This window comes from Carassius carassius, chromosome 29 (genome assembly GCF_963082965.1).
Source record: "Carassius carassius chromosome 29, fCarCar2.1, whole genome shotgun sequence".
Lineage (NCBI taxonomy): Eukaryota > Metazoa > Chordata > Actinopteri > Cypriniformes > Cyprinidae > Carassius > Carassius carassius.
In genome coordinates, this window is record NC_081783.1 from 8,633,245 (window position 1) to 8,653,455 (window position 20,211).

The following is a 20,211-nucleotide window of genomic DNA, read 5'->3' on the forward strand; positions in this document are numbered from 1 at the left end:
TTATCGCCTGCGGCGGATTTGAGGTGTGAGGTCATAACAGGGGGAAAGTTGAAGGGTAGGGTGGGTTTTCGCAGATTACGGCATTTACTGTATATAGATGTATAGCGCCCTCTTATGCAGAGTTAGAAAAAACACAGTGTGCTTTATTTAGGAACCTGCCAACCAAATGAAAGCTTCTTACTATGACATTAACTCGTTTAGAGACGAATTATGCTCCAGAAAAATACAAACGACCACGCACGCTTTATTTCTACTCTTTAACTGCAGCCACAGATGATAGGCTAATCAGTATAAAGTGGAGTTCAATAATGTTCGAAAATATAATACTAATCTTGTAAAGGCTTAAAAAAAAACATATGGTGTAGCCAAAACAACTAAATTATAACAAAACAACTACAACAATTGTAGTTTAGATAAATATAATCATGAATTATTATAAATAGATGCCATGCTTTCTGCCTTGTGTTAAGGTAAAGAAAAATAAATAAAATAAAATAAAAGTGCTAAAGTGTGACATGATGCTCATAGACTGTTTAAGCAGCATCTAAACTAATAATACACCCTGAATTGGTAGCATGATTCAGGTCTATAATTTAGCACATATACTGAACAATATTAACCTCATTCTTATAAACCGCTGTCGACAATGTGTGTTTGATGAGCTGAATCTTTTCTATTGGCAAAAATGGTGTAAATGGTTTTGCCTTTGCCTATGCTTTTTTGTTGTTGTTGTTTTTTTTTTGGAGTTACACAAAACCTTAAAAACACTACCCCTAAAACTCTTACTCTATTCACTACAGAATTTCAAAATGTGTTATAAGCATAGATAAAGATAACATGCAATAATACTGATTGCTGAGTTTTTTCTTACACTGCATAGTTTTTGAAACAATTTGTTATTGAAGACATCTCAAATCAAGGTCAGTGGAAAAAACCTTTCTTTTTAAATTCCCATTTAATTTACTCTTGATGTACACTAGTAGTCACTCTTTCATCACTTTATGTCTCAGAGGTTTGTGCTTATTGCACAACCTCACAAATCAGCCCAGTATTCATTCCTTTGTGAAAGAAAAATACAGTCAGTCTGAATACACTGTAACCCACAAACAAATAAAAGACTTTACGCCAGTGCCATTTAGAAAAGTAATAAATCACATTCACAAGTTCACTGTTTGTTCAGCACAATACAGACTCATAGATCCATGAAATGCACCTTGGTTAATCACTTTGTTGTGGTTTTTTTTTTTTTTTTTAATTAAAAAAGCTCTGGCTCATGGGAAGGCAGACAGACAGTTGGATTTAACAGGAAGTCACTTATTTGCAAGTTGTTCTTTTTTTGTGTGTTCTAACCTAAAGGCTCTGTGTTACAAGTATTTGACTGTCATGTGTATACAGATACAAAGGCCAAGAGGAAACGGCACAATGGAGGGATGTGACAGGCGCCTCACACACTCTACATTTCTTCCTCTCTAAGTCTGTCTATCTCACTCCGGTTGCTCTCTTTGCCTGACCATGCAGTGCTCTCGTTCTGACAGTCAGATATTTTGACAGGGCCATAAGGTTAGTGTCTGAGACAGACAGTGTAAGCAAACAGTCAGCATGGCTCTGCATGTCATAGCATCAGCACTTCTACACTCCCCTCCCATCTGTATGAGATGAGTACTTCCTAGATATGTAGTTACTCACATTTATTTTTAAGCCGATTCTGACAACATTATAGAAATCAGGTCAAATCCTAAGACATATATCAGTTATTTGTTAAAGCATGTGCTGTTTATGACATTAAATGAAGTAATTAAATTAGCATAATTACACTGACTGACTAAACCTATAATTGAGGATCATTTATGAGGCATGTTATATTATAGATGTTTGTCACAGAATTTTATAACCTGCATACCTTTGATTTTACAGCCTGCATATCTTTACTGGAGTGTGCACACAATGTAATCTGTACCAGGAGTATGTGTGTTGTGTGATTTTTGCGGATATCATGGGCTGTACTGCTAGTAAGAGCTTCGGTTTTACCATTGTACTGAAATATGACAGAGTCCACAACAACAGGAAGTTGCTCTTCCTTAGGGCACTGGTACAATGGGGCACCGGAACGCAATGCCTCCCTGAACTACCCCCACTGTGAGCTGCCCTGAGGTACTGTACATTCACTAGCCACAGATTTATTAGCCTGTTATGAGTTTTTATTAAACAACGTGCTGTTTCTATGAAAGGTCCTTTAAAGGATTAGCTTACCAAAAAATACCCTTCAAATACCAATTTCAAACCCACATGATTGTCTTTCACCTGCGGAATAAACCATTAAAAAAAAATAGAAAAAAATGTAATCTTTTTTTTTTTTTTACACTTTTCAAAGTGTTTTATTTATATATTTGGCAAGTACAGTGCAGATTATTAAATGTGTCACTGTAAATGTGCCAGAATTACAGGCAAAGTAGTAGCTACTGGACAGAATATAGGGGAGAGCAGGGCACAAAGTAACATTTTCTGACTTTCTCAGTTTGTGTACATCCACACGGGGTTCAGAATATAATTTTTTATCCACAGTAATTTTACACTAGTATAATTATGTTGCTGTGTTTCATAATTACAGTGTATACGTTTTTCTTTATCCACCCTCAAAAAAGGGAAGTGAAATGTGACATGCCCCATAGGTGGGGTACATTGTAACGCTGTAACATGACCATATGACAGGTTAAAAGGTTATCTGATTGAATGAAAAAAATATACATGACAAACTAAAATATTTTGTTAATAAAATAAAACTTTTTTTAAGAAAAAAAAAATATGATTTTAGAGTTTGACAATGAACACTGCAATCAATGCTTGGGAGGATAAATTAAAAAAATACTTTACATGTCTTGAAATAATAATTTCTAAACATTAAACTCACGAAACACTGACTATCAATCTTTATTCACCTGTTTTTCTTTGTTTCTAATTAAAATTAATTAAAGTAAATAGTGTAAATTACATAATGTCATAGAATAGCACATTGTAAAACAGTGGAAATTTGGAATTTAAAACTGGTTAGTGTATTCTGCTAGTTATCAAAGCATTAAAGAAATGATCTGAACTGATAAATAACATTGAAGATTATAATAATAGCAGATTTGTCTAATTTTAAATGAATTAAAAAAACTGAGATGAACAATTTACTTAAGCCAGAATTTTCAGATATCTTCAAAAGATTTTTGAATTTTGGCACACATTTTTTTCTATATAATGTTGATATGGTAACCAATAAATACTGTCAATTTTGTTATGCTAGCATGAGTGGAAATATTCAAACCACGTGTGTTACAACTAACCCCATGTTACTTTGTGCCCCGCGCTCCCCTATGTCACTCTAAAAAGAAAATTCAAAACTTAATTTAAAATTTAAACCAAAAACCATCAACTAGTTTGATCCACAAGAAAAGACGAAGAAGAAAAAAATGTCATGGCTCCCAATTTCAAATCACTGACTTTATTTTGATTTTTTAGCAAAGGATTTCTTAGGCCTAGTCCACACGGACACGGGTATTTTTATAACCGGAGTTTTTCCTCCTGCGTTTTAAAAAAAAATCCCGTCCACATGAAAACGCAAAAACATGCTATCAAGCGCTGTCAAGAGCATGCCACACCAGCAGGCGGCGATATAACCCAAATCGTAAAGTCACCTTGGCCAATCAGAAGCAGTCAGCAGCGCACAATCTGACGTCAAACACAGCGGATAACGGCGCACACTCTGACGTCGCAAGGCAAAAACCCCGGTTATACTGTCCACACGACAACACTGCAACCGGCGTTTCTGAAAATGCTCACCCTGGCCGTAGTTTTCAAAAATGTTCGGTTTCGGTGCCCTAAAACTGCGTTTTCATGTGGACGAAAGGCCGAACCACATAAAAAAAGTCACGGTTATAAAAATACCCATGTCCGTGTGGACAGGGCTTTAAACTAAAACAATGAACACTGATTAACATGATGTACAGTATGTACCACTATAAAATGACCATATTTTTTGTGAGAGCGACAGACAAAACTGAGCTGTTAACCTAAACTGTAACTAAATATCAAAGCAGCTAGAGAGATGGAAACGGATCAAATGAATAAGATTTGTGGATCAACCGGTTCATAAGGGGGGGGGGGGGTGTTAATGACTTCCAAGTTCAAATCACTGATTCAATTTTAGGTGAACTCTTTTTTTTTTTTTTTTTTGAAAACAAAGTATACACTGATTACTGAAGTGTACTGTATATTGACATTAATTTTTAATAATTTCTTTAAAAAAAAAGCCTGTTTTGTAGATGAAAATAAAATGACAGTTCATTAATGAGACTTAATGACTTTGCATTAACTATTCATGTAATTTACAAATTAGATATACACACTGTGATATGCTAACCACAAAAAGCATGTGCTGCGGAGGCTTGTCAGCTTGCCTGTCTTGTGTGCCATGTTAATGCCGTGATATGGTTTGGGCACATGGCCTGATGGCTTCACCAGTGTGGAAGTTTTGATTCTCTATCATTGATGTGGTATGTAATCCATTTACCCAGACCATCTGAGACCTGTGGCAGGAATAAACCCCACCGTAGTGCACATACTGCCTTCTTTCACAGCCCAGGCAACCAGTCACATGTCCTATCCCATATATCATCTCAGGGTGACTTTTGTAATAGCTCAACAACAGTCTGTAGAACATGGAGTCTGTTCCAGGGTTTATATTTAACCAAGAGAGAAAAGCAAGAAATGAACCAAAGCCTGGTCTGCTATCTGACCTACTCATGAGATAAAACCCAAGGAGAAGCAGGAAATTCTTTAAAAATAATAATAATAATAATGATTTAAAGAAAAAAGCTGATTCTTACATGCTATCTTCTCTAAAAGCATGATGAAAATGAGCATGCATGTGTGCACCTTTGGAATGTGAGCAAGAGGGCGTATTTTACTGTTATGAAGTTGATAGTGACTCGAGAGGTATTTTGTTGTGTCCTATGAAAAACAAGTCAGACCAGATGGATAACTCGAAGATTGTTTTTGTTGATTTTCAAAGAAAAGACAACTGGTTGGATTCACGAGTCTGATTAGATGAGAAGTAGAAAGATATTTTGTATTTGCTGAGTCATTAATTTAAGGTTGTTTATTGGACGGATATCTACCATCTTATGAACTGACTGAAGAACCTCTGACCTGACCTGACTCATAGAATCCAACAGAACAGGGAAATGAGAGGGCCGGGCGCAAAGAGACAAAGAAAAAGAGAAACAGGGTGAATGAAAAAGCAGCATATCACTTAGGGGAGGAGTTTACATACTTCCTTCAGCTAAAGCTCTAAACTCATGCTACAAGGACATACATGCACACACACACACACACATACACACCCCTCGTCTTAAAGGAGCATTACAGACTATGATGGTTAGTTTTAGTCAGTCTGAAAGGAACTTTTCTCCAACTCCACAGAGCACATTGACAGATCTATGAGGACCGAACATACTGCCGGGAGTCAACAGGACAGAGGTACGCTCTCTCTTTCTTTCAGTGTGTGAGTGAGTGTGTACTCAGTTGAAATTGCTGTGTTAATATGTATCAAGGTTTGAATGGAAGTAGGACAAGTGGTGTTGTTGTAGTGTATTTACTTTTTAACTAGTTTTTCAGTCTTCTGATTGTCTCTACATATGTTTTACATAGTATACTTGTAGTCTTTCTGTGTGTCTGTCTAGTAAAATGTAGAACATTTGTTTTCTCTAAAAATATTCCAGGATTTTCACTAACAGATTCTAAGAACTTGTTTTTCGTTTAGTTTAATAGTACCAGCATGTGCTGCTTGGGCTTAGGCGACATTCTAAACTTAGAGTCTAAACCCTTTACTCGGGTTACCAATCTACCTCGTTCTTTTCACTGACATACACACACTGAGCCAGTAACCCAGAGAGACACATTTAACTCCACCGTCTCAGGCGCAGGGGACAGTTTAACCTATTTGTATCACATTCAATAGACAATGTGCTGTTCATGGTACTTTCAAAACATTGGTTGCATAGTTGTCTGCACTGACATCTGCACAAATATGTGTTCTGGTGTTGTTTTTTCAAGTTAGCCCAAACACAAATTTTCATCTGCAGATAAACAAACATTGAAATTTAAATTGCATTCCAATGTATTTATTTTAAGATATTGTCATAATGAGTATATCAGAATCATTATTATTTTTTTATAAAAAGAAATGTGCTCTAGAAGTAAAGTCAATGTATAATTCACACACTGGGTATTCCCACAGCAAAACACTCGATTATGGTGTTGAAGGCTCAGAGAGATGTTATATGGGAGTTATACTGAGAAATGCCTACTGGCTGTTTACAGCTGCTCAGACTCACAAGATCTCCACAGATTCAATTAGAATCTGACTGGGTTCTCTCTTTACAAAACACTAAGATGTGCAAGATTATCCATATAGATAAATACCTTCTTTGTTAAGCCCCTAGACAGAGACAGTTATGGTGACAGGGAAACACATTCAATGTAGTTTAAACAAGCAGACAGTACATTAAACTGAGAAAGATTAATCAATATGATTTGAAAACGCTAGACTTTTTTTTTTTTTTTTACATCATGCTAAACACACATAATGCTAAACCAACAGGATGACAGAACTCTACAAGGATATACTTGCATCATAAGAAACTCTTTTTTAAACATTCTTACCCAAAACTGAAAAAAAAATAGCTGGAGTATTGCTCAGTCAACACATTTCCCCAAAAAATCAGTGGTTCCCAACTGGGAGCAAGCAGTAAAAGGGGCATAACATTGTAAATGTTTAATTTTTTTTCTCTCAACATTAGAACGTTAAACAGTTGTTTATTGCCAAATTCAGATTTTTATCGTAGTCTTCAGATATTGTTCTTTATTCTTTCTTTAAAAATCTTACAGACTAGATGAACAGGCTGGGTATCAAGTTTGTCATGAAAAATGTCATTTTCTCAGTAAGTGATCAAAAACAGCTTTGGTACATATTTATTTTATTTTTGTTTAATGAACAATACCTTCAAATCATTAAGATTGAGCTGTATTGACTCATTCAGTCTATCTTTACACTGATAGAAACCTAAACCTAAAGAGGGCTGCACTTTTATGAGAGCCAGACATGTTAGAATGGCCAACCTGGAGCTGTCACCCCTAATATTACAACATCTAGTACAAAAGTTACATTTTATACGAGTAAATAAATTAGAAAAAAGAATCAATGTTTACTTGCTATGAGCAATGCCCATTAATTCAGTGGGCCGTTTGTCCTCATATGCCAGAGATGTGAGAATGCTGCTGTTCTCACTTTCCACAAGAACCCCTGGCACAGAGAGGCACTGACCAGCCCACACAAACATGCCAGTAGTGCTTCAGAGTGCTTCACTCATCTGCCGAGTGGACGGCGAGAGGAAAGGGGAGAGTACAAAATAGATGGATGTTAGAAAATGAGCAGTAGAGAGAGTGTGGTTTATGCAGGAGAGGAAAATGGACAGGAAGAGAGAGAGGGATAGGAGTGACTCCATCGATAAGTGGATCTATCGTTGACCCGGCACTATTGAAACTGAGTTTGAAGCTGGCTGTGTACATCATGGCATGCTGCTGCTGTCCGATTCCGTGCCTCAGAAACTGCTTCTTGTTTTCAGGTTGGTTCCACCCTGGCTTTCATAGATTTTTGACATGAGAAGAAAGAGTAACATTCACAGGGAGACATCACAGTGTTTCTCTCAGTCATGGGTAATAGATTTACACATGAAGGTAATGCAGAATGTGTACTTCCCTTAGGTGGCAGTTTGTCTGCCTTCTTGTTGTGTGTAATATTGTGATTGTATATTGTGACTAATTACGTACTGTTGTCGCTGGGTGAGTTACTGGTATATTGTTTTGCTGCTTGTGTGATTTCAGATCGTTTACTATCAGCTGTTGACTAATAACTAGCAAATACTGTCCTTTCATCATAGAAGATTGTATCAATTCGACAGTACATGAGGATTTGTAATGTGTCTGTCCAATTCAGTATGAGGGTTAATGGCATTTTACCATGTTTGTTACTGTTTGCATACGCACACTCCCTCTCTTTTTGGTCTGGTTTGCACATGCTTATATTAAAGACTCTGATTCTGTCTTGCTATGCATTCAGTCTCAGTTTGATTACGCAATTACCCTAAAAGCTTCAGCTTGTCATTTAACTAATTTAATAACACTCCCCTAAACATCACCCTCCCTTTCAATAGCGATATCACCCGCTGAGTTTGATGCCTTATGGAATGACCCTCCATACACTTTAGCAGCCGTCAGTGAGCTCTTTTCGCCCAATGACACCATGACAGCCGGTAAGAGGATTTCTTGAGTCAAGCATGAGTGTTTCAGAAAATAAAGTCTATAGTACAGCATTTAACATGATTCTATTATAAATGTATTTTGTGTTTAATTAATTATTCTAAACAACAGTTTGAAACACCCTCTCTTTTCAATGCAAATTGAGATGAGGAAGGAGCTATTATTTAAGCCATCTGGCTGATATTTATAGAGCCATTATGATACGGCTTGCGCTTCCTGTTTATGTCCACAACTTTTATGAGCCTGTGAACACAGCTCTGATATTTTTAGATATACAGACATGCTAATTAGTACCAACTGTATCATGTTTTTGAATAAGGAACTATTGTATATGGTGATGGACACATATTCAAACATGGGAAGTGCATACCTGCAAAGAAAACCTTATACTTGTTCCTAATCATTTAGTATTTTATCAGTCGTATCCCTCTTCAGTCTTTCAGTGTTGCTTTTCTGTAGGTTTACAGATTGATCATAAAGTTAATCATACAGTAGTTATGAGGTACTATTCAAATTCACTGAACTACATAACAAATGCAGTTGTGTGCTGTAAAGCTGTTTTCTTTGTTTTGCCATTGGAGATGACGAAGCGGAGGCTGAGGCGGAGGCAGAAAGCATAAGCATAAGCAGAGAGATTTACTGGAGGAGGAAGCAAACATTCAGCGGAAGCACCACAGTATCTTCAGCAGGAGAACGGTCCTCTCCAGGTATCTGCAGCATGGATCTCAGTGTCCTGTAGACCTGTGTGGAAATAATGGCCTCCATCTCCATAATTGCTTCTAATGGCTACTACACTTCTTAAGCACACTCTCACAACTAATGCCAGACTTCCTTAATGTGTACACTCGCCCTAATGGTATGCCTTTAGCGATGTCTCCTCTCATTTTGCTGATCCTGCAAAAAAAAAAAAAAAAATTCATATTGGCTAAGCGTATTACTAATGTGTTGTTGGACAGCAATAAATCACAGCCTTCTTCACTAGAGCATTCCTGTTACCGCTTAAGCAATTGATTGTAAATCTAAAAAATTTTTCTTTGTGGTGGACACTTAACTTTATTCCCTTTTTCTTTTGGGAGATGTTGTTTTGTTGTTTAGCGGGAGGCGACGATCTGGTGTAGCACCTTACGGTGAGCTTCAGGAGGCGTTACGTACCAGACTCCGAGTAGTAGAGAGCAACAGCCAGGATGTTGTCCAGCTCTTCAAGGTCAGACACAGAAGTATTCATGCAAAACATGCACTGGCACCACTGATGAACTTATTACTATTGATTACTTGAGTATTCTTTACATTAAGTGACGGCTGATACTATCCACACAGGATCTGTCTGCAAGACTAGTGTCGGTTCATGCTGAAAAAGACAGCTTTGTCATCACTTTTAAGACTGTCGAGGAAATTTGGAAGTTCTCTACTTATTTGGCACTTGGTTAGTTTCAATGGAAAAAAAAATTCTGGCACTTCTACAGTAAAAATCCTTGTACTGTTCTAGCTTAACAAGTATTGCTGTTATATTCTAGGATATGTAGCAAGATGTCTTGAGAACTTTCTCTGTGACCAGTCGTTCTGGCTGGACCCTGCATTGCTTAGTGATGTGGAGATCTGTGTAACAGCGGACGAAGACCACTTAGCTACTCTTTACTTAGGACTTCTGCTACAGGAAGGTAATGAGCCTCCACGACTTGCTGATTTCTCAATGGTTAACAAAATCACCTGTAAACACACTGAATGGACAAACTGAAAGAACTATCTCTACACATCTCAATGCTCTGTTCTAAAGTCCACTATTGAAACATTGCTATTTAACCAATTCAGAGGTCACATAAGTTGAATTCAAGATTTGGTAAAAATGTGAAGAGATCGCAGAGTCCTCTTATTTTCAAAGATAGGAGGTTTTTGTGAAGTCTTAACATTTCCTTGAGTTCGTTTACATACAAAATATCCTGCTTTAAGAATTTTGTTTCCTTGTAAACCACCTCATTCCAAGTCAGACATGACAATCTAAAATAAAACATTTATGGAACACAGTTATGGGACAATCTTTTTTTCATTGACATATGAAAAAATTAACTTATTTATTAATGCACTTGAAAGAAAAAGAGGTAGAGGAAGGTTTTTCAGGATAAACTGTGAATTTTGATAAACTGTGAAGTCAAGAACCCTACACTCTCAGAAAAAAAACAATACAAATGTTGTCACTGGGGCAGTAACTTTTCAAAAGCTACACCTTTGTATTATCTACCCCAGTGGGACGCCGCGATTTTGCCAAGTTAGACATGTTCCTGGATCAACATCTTTTGATGATCCTGGATCACGTTATTGTCCAAAAACATAGACTTAACCCAATCCCTACCTCTTTACCTAACCCAAGGATGTTGATCCAGGAACATGTTGTACTTGGTGAAATCATGCTTACCCTCCCCAGTGACTGCTTTTGTACCTTTTTTTCTGAGAATGTACAGAGGAATACAAACATTTTCATTCATGTTTTAGGTACATTCTTTGCCAAGACTTTATACAACAGTGATTGCAAGGAGGAGGAAGAGGAGCTGACCTACAGGAGGAATGACCTGGTGATTGTTAAAGACATAGGACAAGAGGCCATTTGGGAAGGTACACTGCTGTCCACAGGCCAACACGGTCTAGTGCCTGTGCATAATATGCAGCCTCTGCCCTATCCATTTTATCAGTAAGTCACACTGACTTTCTAAGCTCACGTAACTATATGGGAGTTTTGTGGGAACTGGGAAGAATTGTAACAGATTTGTCTGGATGAATGAAATAACCTTTGTTCTACACTTGTACTCATGGAAGAAACATACTGTTTGAGGTTATCTCTTACAAATCGGTTTTTATTTATTTATTTATTTATTTGTCTAGGTGGTTCCTTAAGAAATATCCCGGAAATGCAGGAGGGATTCTAGTTACAGATGGCCTATTCAATCATCCTGTTGGTGAGATTCTTCCTAAGTGTCTAGAAAACCATTTCTCAAGAAAACCCTTAAAATGCATATTAAGAGTTCAAAACAAGCTCAGAGTTTGTAGCATACTGTAACGTAATGCATTACAAAAAAATAATGTCCCTCCTTTCAAATATCTGGCTAGTGAGACACTTACAGTGGAGGTGAATGGAGTCAATACATTTTGTAAACTTTAAAATACTTACTATAGCTACAAGACATAAAATATGCACAATATATATGATGACTTTAGTGTGAAAAAAAAATTCAAAGTGTAAAATTACGTTCAAATTTCCACATTTAATTTGTGCTTCCCTTTCAGTGGTTGGAACTTGTGTAGCAGTAGCGGACCATTACCCAGTGGTTAAAGATGAGCTGCACTTATGCAAGGGAGACATAATCAAGATTGAGGGATTTCTTTTCAATACTCTCAACATGTTCATAGGAAGACACCTTACAAGTGGAGAGATAGGATTTGTTCACAAGGCCAGTGTAAAACCTCAGAGTATTGAGCCTATGTAAGTAAACAGTTCAGCTATTTATATCTATAGATTTAACATGTGCTCAAATGAATGACCTTCTCTTTATTTTGTAAAAAACATTTATCTAATGTGCCTCTCAACGATGCTGAAAGCAATTGAAAGCATTTAGCTGGCAAACGCTATTTTATTCAGTTGACCTCTGTGAATGTGCCTCTGTCTAGCTGGGGGTGATGAGGGTGTTGGAAGGGGGGCTAGTGGAGTTATGTGATGATGTGATGAAGCTATCTGAATGAGAGTCATGTGGCTGATAATGTTGTCTTTGTTGGCTTTGCACAGCGATGGACAATTGGTCTTTCTCAGTGAGGAGGAAAGGGCAGCCCTGTGTAAACTTAACCCCTGCTTTGAGCCTTGCCAGTCTGATGTACTGGCAAATCTTTTCTCAACAGACATAAGCACTGTGTATAGACTGGGTAAGAGATGAAACATTGTTTCTCTGGGAAACCCCAAATAATGTTTAAATAAATATAGTTAATATTCAATAAAGAAGTTCATAAAGGGTTGTATAGACATGATGGTGAGAAAATGATAGCTGAATTTTCATGTTTTTTACTCTTTCACACTGCAGATAGACTTGATGACTCTGATTTCACTTACATAAGAAATCATCCAAAATCAGGTAAGCCTGTTTTAAAGACCCTTCTTTTGAAATGTTTCTACATTAATTTATCACGACTGTCTTCCTACTTTCCTTCTCTTTCATTGGATAATTTATTATGTACAATTAGAGTTGCAAAAGGGTGGAGTATTTCCAGTACATTTTGGAAACGCTCCAGAAATGTGAAACTTTCCAGGATTTTTTGGAATCTTCCAATCTGTCTTTTGGAAATTTCCAACCCTTTTGCAAACCTATGTACAATCAACAATTCTGACATTTACTCTGTGTAATGTGCAGAGCAGAAATCTACAGTGGATCAAAGAAAGAGCACCGTATCTGAGAAAAGTGACGCAACTCCCTACCACTCGTCCCCTCGGCAATCATTCTATGCATCTTGGAATCATCTGTACCAAGACTCTGAGGTCTTCTCCTTCAGCATGGAAGACACCTTTAGAGAAATGGATGAATATGAGGAAGACCCTCCAAATTTCATGGATGAGGGTATCTGGGAGACAGATGAAGCCGAGAGATGTGACCCGATCCTGACCCTTCTAAATCTGGAATATTTTCAGGACACATTTCAAACTCTTTACGACCTCTCCTACTCTTTCCTGGACACTATCTTCCATGGCCTTTCAGAGGATGAGGTGCTTCAACATTTGGAAAACTTGCGAGAAGGAGCTAAGAAATGCAGGATGCTCTGGGCCCACCGGCGAGCCTGCTTCCTTCTTGGCCGGCTATGTGCTAAGAAACTGAAGTACTCGCAAGCACGAGTGTACTTTGAGGAGGCTCTAAAGGTCCCTGTAACTGGTTTTGATGACAAGCCACTTCTAATAGCCCTGTATACCAATCTCACTGCAATTTACCTCAAACAGAAGATGAAGGACAAGCTACCATTTACACTAGAGAAGGCAAGTGCTCTAATTATGTGCCTTCCTTGCCACAACTTCTGCTCTGTGGATGAGTTTGAGCTGCTCAAACCAATCATGCGCAAAGCCATAGTTGAAAAAGACAAGTACCTAGAGGCACGGACATGCTACCTCTCCCTCTGTCTCTTTCTCAGTCTAAGAAAAATAGAGGATGCTTTACCTTTTGTAGAGAGACTTCAGTTACTTATCATAACACTGTCTGCAGAAAAAGGGAGGCCAGTTGCCCCTGTTGATCTCAATTGGATGCTGTGCAGGCTTTATCATAAAAAGTATTTGCCCTACCTCACACTAGCTTCTTTAAGTTTAGACTCAGGGCAAGAGCATTCCGTGGATGATGCATTCCAGAAAATTGAACTCTTTATCAAAAACTCAGCCAGGCTTAATCCTCACTGGAAGGAAAGTACTTCAGAGCTTCCTGCACAGGTGGTGGTCTACCTTCAACAGGCCTTGTCAATAGCTAGTCAAGGGGAAGACTTTAGGACTCGGAGGGACTTGTGCCTGAGCCTGGCTAGTGTTTACCAGCAGCATGGAGCTTTAGAGAAGGCTGTGCCCTTTGCCCAGCAAGCAGCAAAGACTGGAAGTCAAATTAATGAAGAGGAGGGCTTTGAGGCATCTGTACTGCTGGCCTGGCTATTGGTGCTAACAGATGAACCCATGCAAGCTCAGAATACTCTGCAACCTATGCTTAAATCTTTGGATGAAACAGACAGTCCGACGCAGCGTGGTGTAGTCTACAACCTTCTAGCCCTATGCCTCAGCAAACGGGGCAGAGTCCAGGAGGCAGCAAGAAACTTTTATTGCGCTCTGCAGATCTCCCGAGAGAATGGGAACAAGCGTAATGAAGCTCTAGCACTGGCAAACTTGGGCTGCTTGTTTCTGTCTGTCGGGGCTTCGGGCCTAGCAGAGTGTTTCTTGCTCAATTCCCTGCACCTATTCCAGTTTCTCTCAGACAGCCCCACAGATCAGGAGCATGTCCAGGCTTTGCTTTGGCTCGGCAGGAGCTACAAAGATAGAGGAGGGAGTCAGGAAGTCAGACTATGCTTTGAGATGGGCCTCCTTATTGCTATTAGTGCCAACAATCTGCACAGTAAGTATAACAAGATTTGACTTTTCTGGATTGCATCACCAAAGGTTGCATCTACTGTATACCTGATACATATAGTTGTCCCAGAAAGTATTTGGACACTTAAGCCACAATTAAAATGTCTAATTATATTTGCATTATATAACAAAATATCAAAATAAGTGGCATCTATTTAAAATGAATATAGCATAAGCACACTTTGCAAACAGCATTTTACAAAATAATGACTATAAAATGACAATTCTAAATGTATCGTTCAAATTCTACAAAAAGTCTTGGACACTTTGTGGTTGACAAACTTTGTGGAACATGTTTATTATTAATATGACAAACTGCACTTGGTGGTAATTCTGCTAGGGTACCTGGTTTAAACTTAAGGCGAACTTAGAACCACAAAAAATGACCTCAAATCCAACTGGTTAAAATTAATTAAAAAATGCCTCAAAATAGAAGTTGGTTCTGAGAAAAGGTCCATTATCATTTGTTTGAAGATAAGAAATTTTATATCCAATGCAAAATAAATTCAGACAATTGTAAATGTGAATATTGTCCAACAGTATCTAACTACTTTTTGGGATCACCTAAATGATTTAAACCCTCTGTATGTCAGAACCCTGTTTTCTAAATGAACATAATTTGATTGAAGCCAATATTTCAATTATAGTTTAAGAATAAAAAATAAAAAAATCCTTTCAAATGCAGGTCAAATGGTTGTTGCAAAAGTTCTAAGTCGGCATTACGCTGACTTGCTGCTGTATGGACAGTGTATTGTTTACTATGAGCATTGCGTGGGGCTGTGCAGAACGCTAAAGAATAAACAGCTAGAAGGAGAGTACCTGGAACTTCTCAGCAACCTCTATCTCTCACTCAACACTGAGAAGTAAGAGTTACTCTAAAGCACCATTACAAATACCTTGACACTTGATCCACTGTATCAGTGAATTAAAATGTAATTTGTGAAAAATAAAAATAAATTAAAACCTTGCAGGTCATCAAGGAAGTCTCTTGATTATTCAAAGCAAAGCTTAAGGATCTCCATAGATCTGGGGAAAAGACAGGAAGAGTCTGAGACATGGCTTCAACTGGGCCGTATCTACTATCTGATCTATGAAGATGAGCTGGCTGACATGTACCTACAGGTAAGACATAGGCCCAAAGCAGGGTACTGCAAAATAAGTTAGAGTTAATTATTGATTAGTGTTATAACTTTTGCATATCTATTTGAAAAAGTATGCCACTAATTCTATGACAAGTCTAAACTTTACATTTTTAGTCTGTGATATAAGAGGCTTAATACCAGGGCTTGAAAATTAAAAACAAAATTCAATCGGTTCACTCAGACCAGAATCGATAATTTAACGTTTCTGTTCCTGTGTTCCTCTGATATTATTACCGTTCCAAAACCGGTTCAGGTGGAAGAAATACCAGTTAATAACATTATTTTTTTTTAAACAATTTTCTTTGCCTAATAATAATAATAATAATAATAATAATAAAGTACAGCTAGGGCTGGTCGATATATCTAACGATATGATCATGCGCATCTAGTCAGTAAATGTGGTTCCATGATTAGTGCTAAATCACCATCACCTGCTTTTAATTGGAGCGGCATATAATAGACAGAGCCGTAGATCACTTACAACCTACGCAATATCACAGTCATTATCGAAGGCGAATCATCTGGGATAATGAACGCGATATTGCATAGCTTGTCAGTGATCTATGGCTCTGTCTATTAAATGCCGCTCCATTTAAAAGCAGGTGATGGCGATTTAACGGTAATCATGGAACCAGATTTACTGAATAGATGTGTATGATAATATCGTTAGATATATCCCCCAGCCCCAAGTACAGCGTTTTCTTTACTAAAAAAGAAAAGGAAAAAAATTAGATCTGGTAACGTTAGCCAATAACCCGCTGAGTCAAGTCACAGCCAACCTCTTTTCTAGATTTTGGCCAAATGTATAGAGGCTACTAAAGAAACAAAGAAATAAACAAATCGTCAACACTTTAAAGACATTAAAGTATTTTTAAGATATTTAATCAAGTTTGTTGCATTGTAAAAAAAAAAAAAAATATATATATATATATATATATATATATATATATATATATATATATATATAGCCTACTTTTATAAGATTGCGTTTTTAGAGTGAAAAAAACAAGCATCTCACGTCGCATTTTATTAGCCCTATTACTTTCCGAAATAATGAAGGCTAAAATGTCTTTAGGCTAAAGCAAACTGTTAAAAATATTCTAAAAACAGTTATTAGTTTCTCTCCAAAACATATCCTCTAAAGTTTAGGCTATAAAAACGTCAATCCAAAATCAAATTAATTTAAGGTGAAGCCGATGGCTACCTCTCTCATTCGGCACAAATCCAAATGTTTCCATATTCCCGACGTATATTCTGTTTTCTCCATTCACAGAAGAGCTGCAGGTGCATGTGATCTGTTGAATTCATCTCACACACTATCCTCAGATAAACTCTAAGGGCGGTGCATTGCATTTGCGACTTAGGCCTACCTATCACGAGTTCACAGCTGAGCGGACATTTCACCCGTTGGCTTCAGCATCACATTTGCATAGGACATACTACTGGAATTCGTGATTGGTTGACAGCAAATTTCAAATATTAAATGGAACGATAAAATGACGTTATTAACCGGTTAATGGCCATTTAAAATTTTCGATTCTGTTCGGAATTATAAAATTTGATTTCGTTTTTGTTCCTTGAACCGGTTCAGAGCCCTGCTTAATACCATATATACATGTATGTTTTTTTATCAGAATATAAGATCTTTCTCCATAAACAACTGTTTACAGGCAGCAGTAAAGACAGCCCTGAGAATGAATGACCCATGCTTTGCTATGAGCATTTATGAGGAAGCAGGAGATGTGTTCTTCAAAGGACACAGAAATCAACTGGCTGCGCTACCATTTTACAGGGTAGGCCTCACCTTGGATACACATTAGATATTACCAAAGCAGTACAATAATAGTTTAGAAATGTAATCCATGCTGAGTCACATGTTATACAATCTGCTTTGGTTTTTTTTTTTAAAGGATGGGAGTTTGCCATTTGCACGCAGCATAAAGGATGTGCACTCAGAGTTTAGGCTGTTGAGCAAGCTCACAGAGCTCCTGATGAAGCAGAAGCAGTATGAGGAGGCACTGCAATACGCCACACTCGCAGTGCAAGTCAGCGCCACAACTGGTAAGACCGTTATACTCCTCAGGTTTAAAGAGCTATAACCCTGGAAATTTAAAGCCAATGATGTAGCAAACATTGACTATGGGCCATGTTAAATTATTATTATTAATGATGATGAAAGCCTGTATGCCATTGCCAGAGGTTCTATACTCTAGCCCGCGAGATGCATTTTGCAGATTCCAGCTCAAACCCTAATCAAATACACCAAACAATCTAATCAAGGTCTGTAGCATCACTAGAAAGTTACAGGCAGATGAGTTTGATCAAGATTGGAGCTAAACTCCAAATGAAAATGAAAATGGATTTCATGGGTCAGAGTTGAGAACCCCCTGCTGTATGCCTTTTGCTTATAAATCTTAACCTATATGTCCCCCTGCTGGAGACACATGTCCTACACAGCATAAATAATTTTCACCAGTGCATGTTATAATTTAAAATAAGTTAACACACACACACACACGCACATATATATCATTATAACCCTGCTAATGATGTTCTAATGAGGTCACTCAGACAGTGCTGTGTATTTACACATTGTTTTAAGGCATTGTGATGTACAGTAATTCTGGTTAACACTGATTTTACAGCAAGAGTCACAAATGATAACAGATTTGAATAATACTAAGATTAACTGTGATGCTCTCTTGAAAACTTCATGCTTCACTTCCAATTAAGTTATTCAATCTCAAAGATGAGATCTGAGATCACACTCTGAAAGGAAAAAGCTAAGTGCTTTGTGTATTTCTAACAGGTGTTCCTCTGAATGAGAGAGTGTCCTGCCATCGTCTTGCATCAGTGCATTTCTCTTTAGGGAAGTATGAGATGGCTGAAAACTACTACCTTAAGTCTATTTCAGTCTGCCCTACTGCTCTTGAACATGCCATTGAAGTTCGGTACTATGTTAAAGTGTACTGCAGACTTGCTGATCTGACCCTATACAGATTAAAGGTGAGTCTCTCATTATGTTTAAATATTGTTAAATTATGTATCTGATTTTCACTTTCTGTGAGAAAGTTTCCATAAACTGTATATACACTAATTGTGTGAAATTATAAGTGAAAAAGGCCCAAAGTATCTACAAAAATATATGTTTAACATTCAGAGTAAATTAATTTGATATAGAATGTTTATTACTTTTTCTGCCTTAGGATGCATTCGATGCCATGGGCTACTTCCACTTAGCCCTCGCGGCAGCTCTGGAGGACAAAGAAAGCCTAAGCACATTGTACATAATCTATATGAGGCTCGCAGAGATCCATGCCAACTTCATTCCCGATGCTGAACTGAGTAAAAGCTACATGGAAAGAGCGCAGAGTTTGAGGAAGGAACTGGCAGGATACACAGACTCTTGTGACACAGAAGAAACACATCAGGACCCAGCTGAGGCAGAGCCTGACACTCCCACCAAAGATCGGTCAGAGTCCAGCAGTGGCACTAGTACTCTGACCGAGTCCAGCATGACCCACACCAGCCTCACAATCAATGCAGAGTCTGAGCACATACTCTCTAACACAAGCCACAAAGACGACCCGAACACTAACATATCGGTGGAAACAGACACAGACCCTCCTGATCAAACCAAGAGACTAGCAGTTTGAAGGAAGGTTTGACTGGTGTATTGTGAATAAGACACATTTCTATCACTCTGAAAAAATTCTAACTTCTTATAATGAAGACCTGCGATTTTTTTTCTTTCTTTTTTTCTCTCCTTTTTTTAAGCAAATGTTTAAAATTCCATAATACATTTTCTATTAAGAATTAAAAATATTGCATAACTGTAAATGAATTATGTACACGAATGAATGTAAATGTATATCTGTAAATATGATTTAAAAAAAAATTCTACACTCCTTGAGGGCTCGAAAACCTTTACTTAATTAAAACTTAAGAAATTCTGTTACCATCCATGGGCAAAATGCTGATTGTTTAGCATGTGCACGATTACACAAAGCTGTGCAATTTTTGATTAAGCTGTTTTAACTAAACAGGCTAAATGCTCGAAATAAGAAAGAAACAGTACGATTGATGATCAGCTGACTTTCTCAGACTGCTTGGTCCTGGTTAGTGTTCGGTCCTGCAGATTTGCTTTGTTACAACATCAAGAACATCAGGCCCTTTCTTTCAGAACATGCTTCAAAACTCCTTGTTCAAGCTCTTGTTCTTTTCAGGCTGGACTATTGCAATTCTCTCTTGGCAGGTCTTCCAGCTAGTTCTGTCAAACCTTTACAATTAATCCAAAGCTGCAACCTACATTTTTTATGAGCCGAATAATATGCACGTCACACCTCTGTTTATTAGTTTGCACTGGCTACCAATAGCTGCTCGCATTAAATTCAAGGCACTAACGTTTGCCTACAAAATCACCACTGGCTCTGCTTCCATTTACCTAAACTCATTACTTCAGACTTATATGCCCTGTAGATTCTGAAAGTGAACGTCGCATGGATAGAAGCCATAGGCTACTAGTCAGTCAGTCATTGTCACCGCCGGTGTGCTCACTAACCACTTATCGTGTGCTTGAAATGCCCA

General features: G+C 37.7%; 1 protein-coding gene across 5 annotated transcripts; it reads left to right on the top strand.

Moving 5' to 3' along the window:
• The first annotated feature begins 5,287 nt into the window (after positions 1 to 5,287).
• Positions 5,288 to 19,360, top strand: sh3tc2 (SH3 domain and tetratricopeptide repeats 2). Of its 5 annotated transcripts, XM_059515769.1 has the most exons (19): positions 5,288 to 5,520; positions 7,668 to 7,779; positions 8,256 to 8,354; positions 8,943 to 9,068; positions 9,438 to 9,565; positions 9,679 to 9,784; positions 9,876 to 10,019; positions 10,849 to 11,044; positions 11,236 to 11,309; positions 11,638 to 11,833; positions 12,134 to 12,267; positions 12,423 to 12,473; positions 12,750 to 14,468; positions 15,168 to 15,345; positions 15,454 to 15,604; positions 17,295 to 17,417; positions 17,535 to 17,685; positions 18,434 to 18,630; positions 18,831 to 19,360. In XM_059515769.1, the coding sequence occupies exons 2-19, from the start codon at positions 7,755 to 7,757 to the stop codon at positions 19,278 to 19,280; spliced, it is 4,248 nt and encodes a 1,415-aa protein (XP_059371752.1). In that variant the 5' UTR covers positions 5,288 to 5,520; positions 7,668 to 7,754; the 3' UTR covers positions 19,281 to 19,360. The 5 variants fall into 5 exon arrangements, with proteins under 5 accessions (XP_059371752.1, XP_059371751.1, XP_059371754.1 ...); XM_059515768.1 differs by lacking the exon at positions 7,668 to 7,779; XM_059515766.1 differs by lacking the exons at positions 5,288 to 5,520; positions 7,668 to 7,779 and adding an exon at positions 6,872 to 7,667.
• The last annotated feature ends 851 nt before the right edge of the window (positions 19,361 to 20,211 follow it).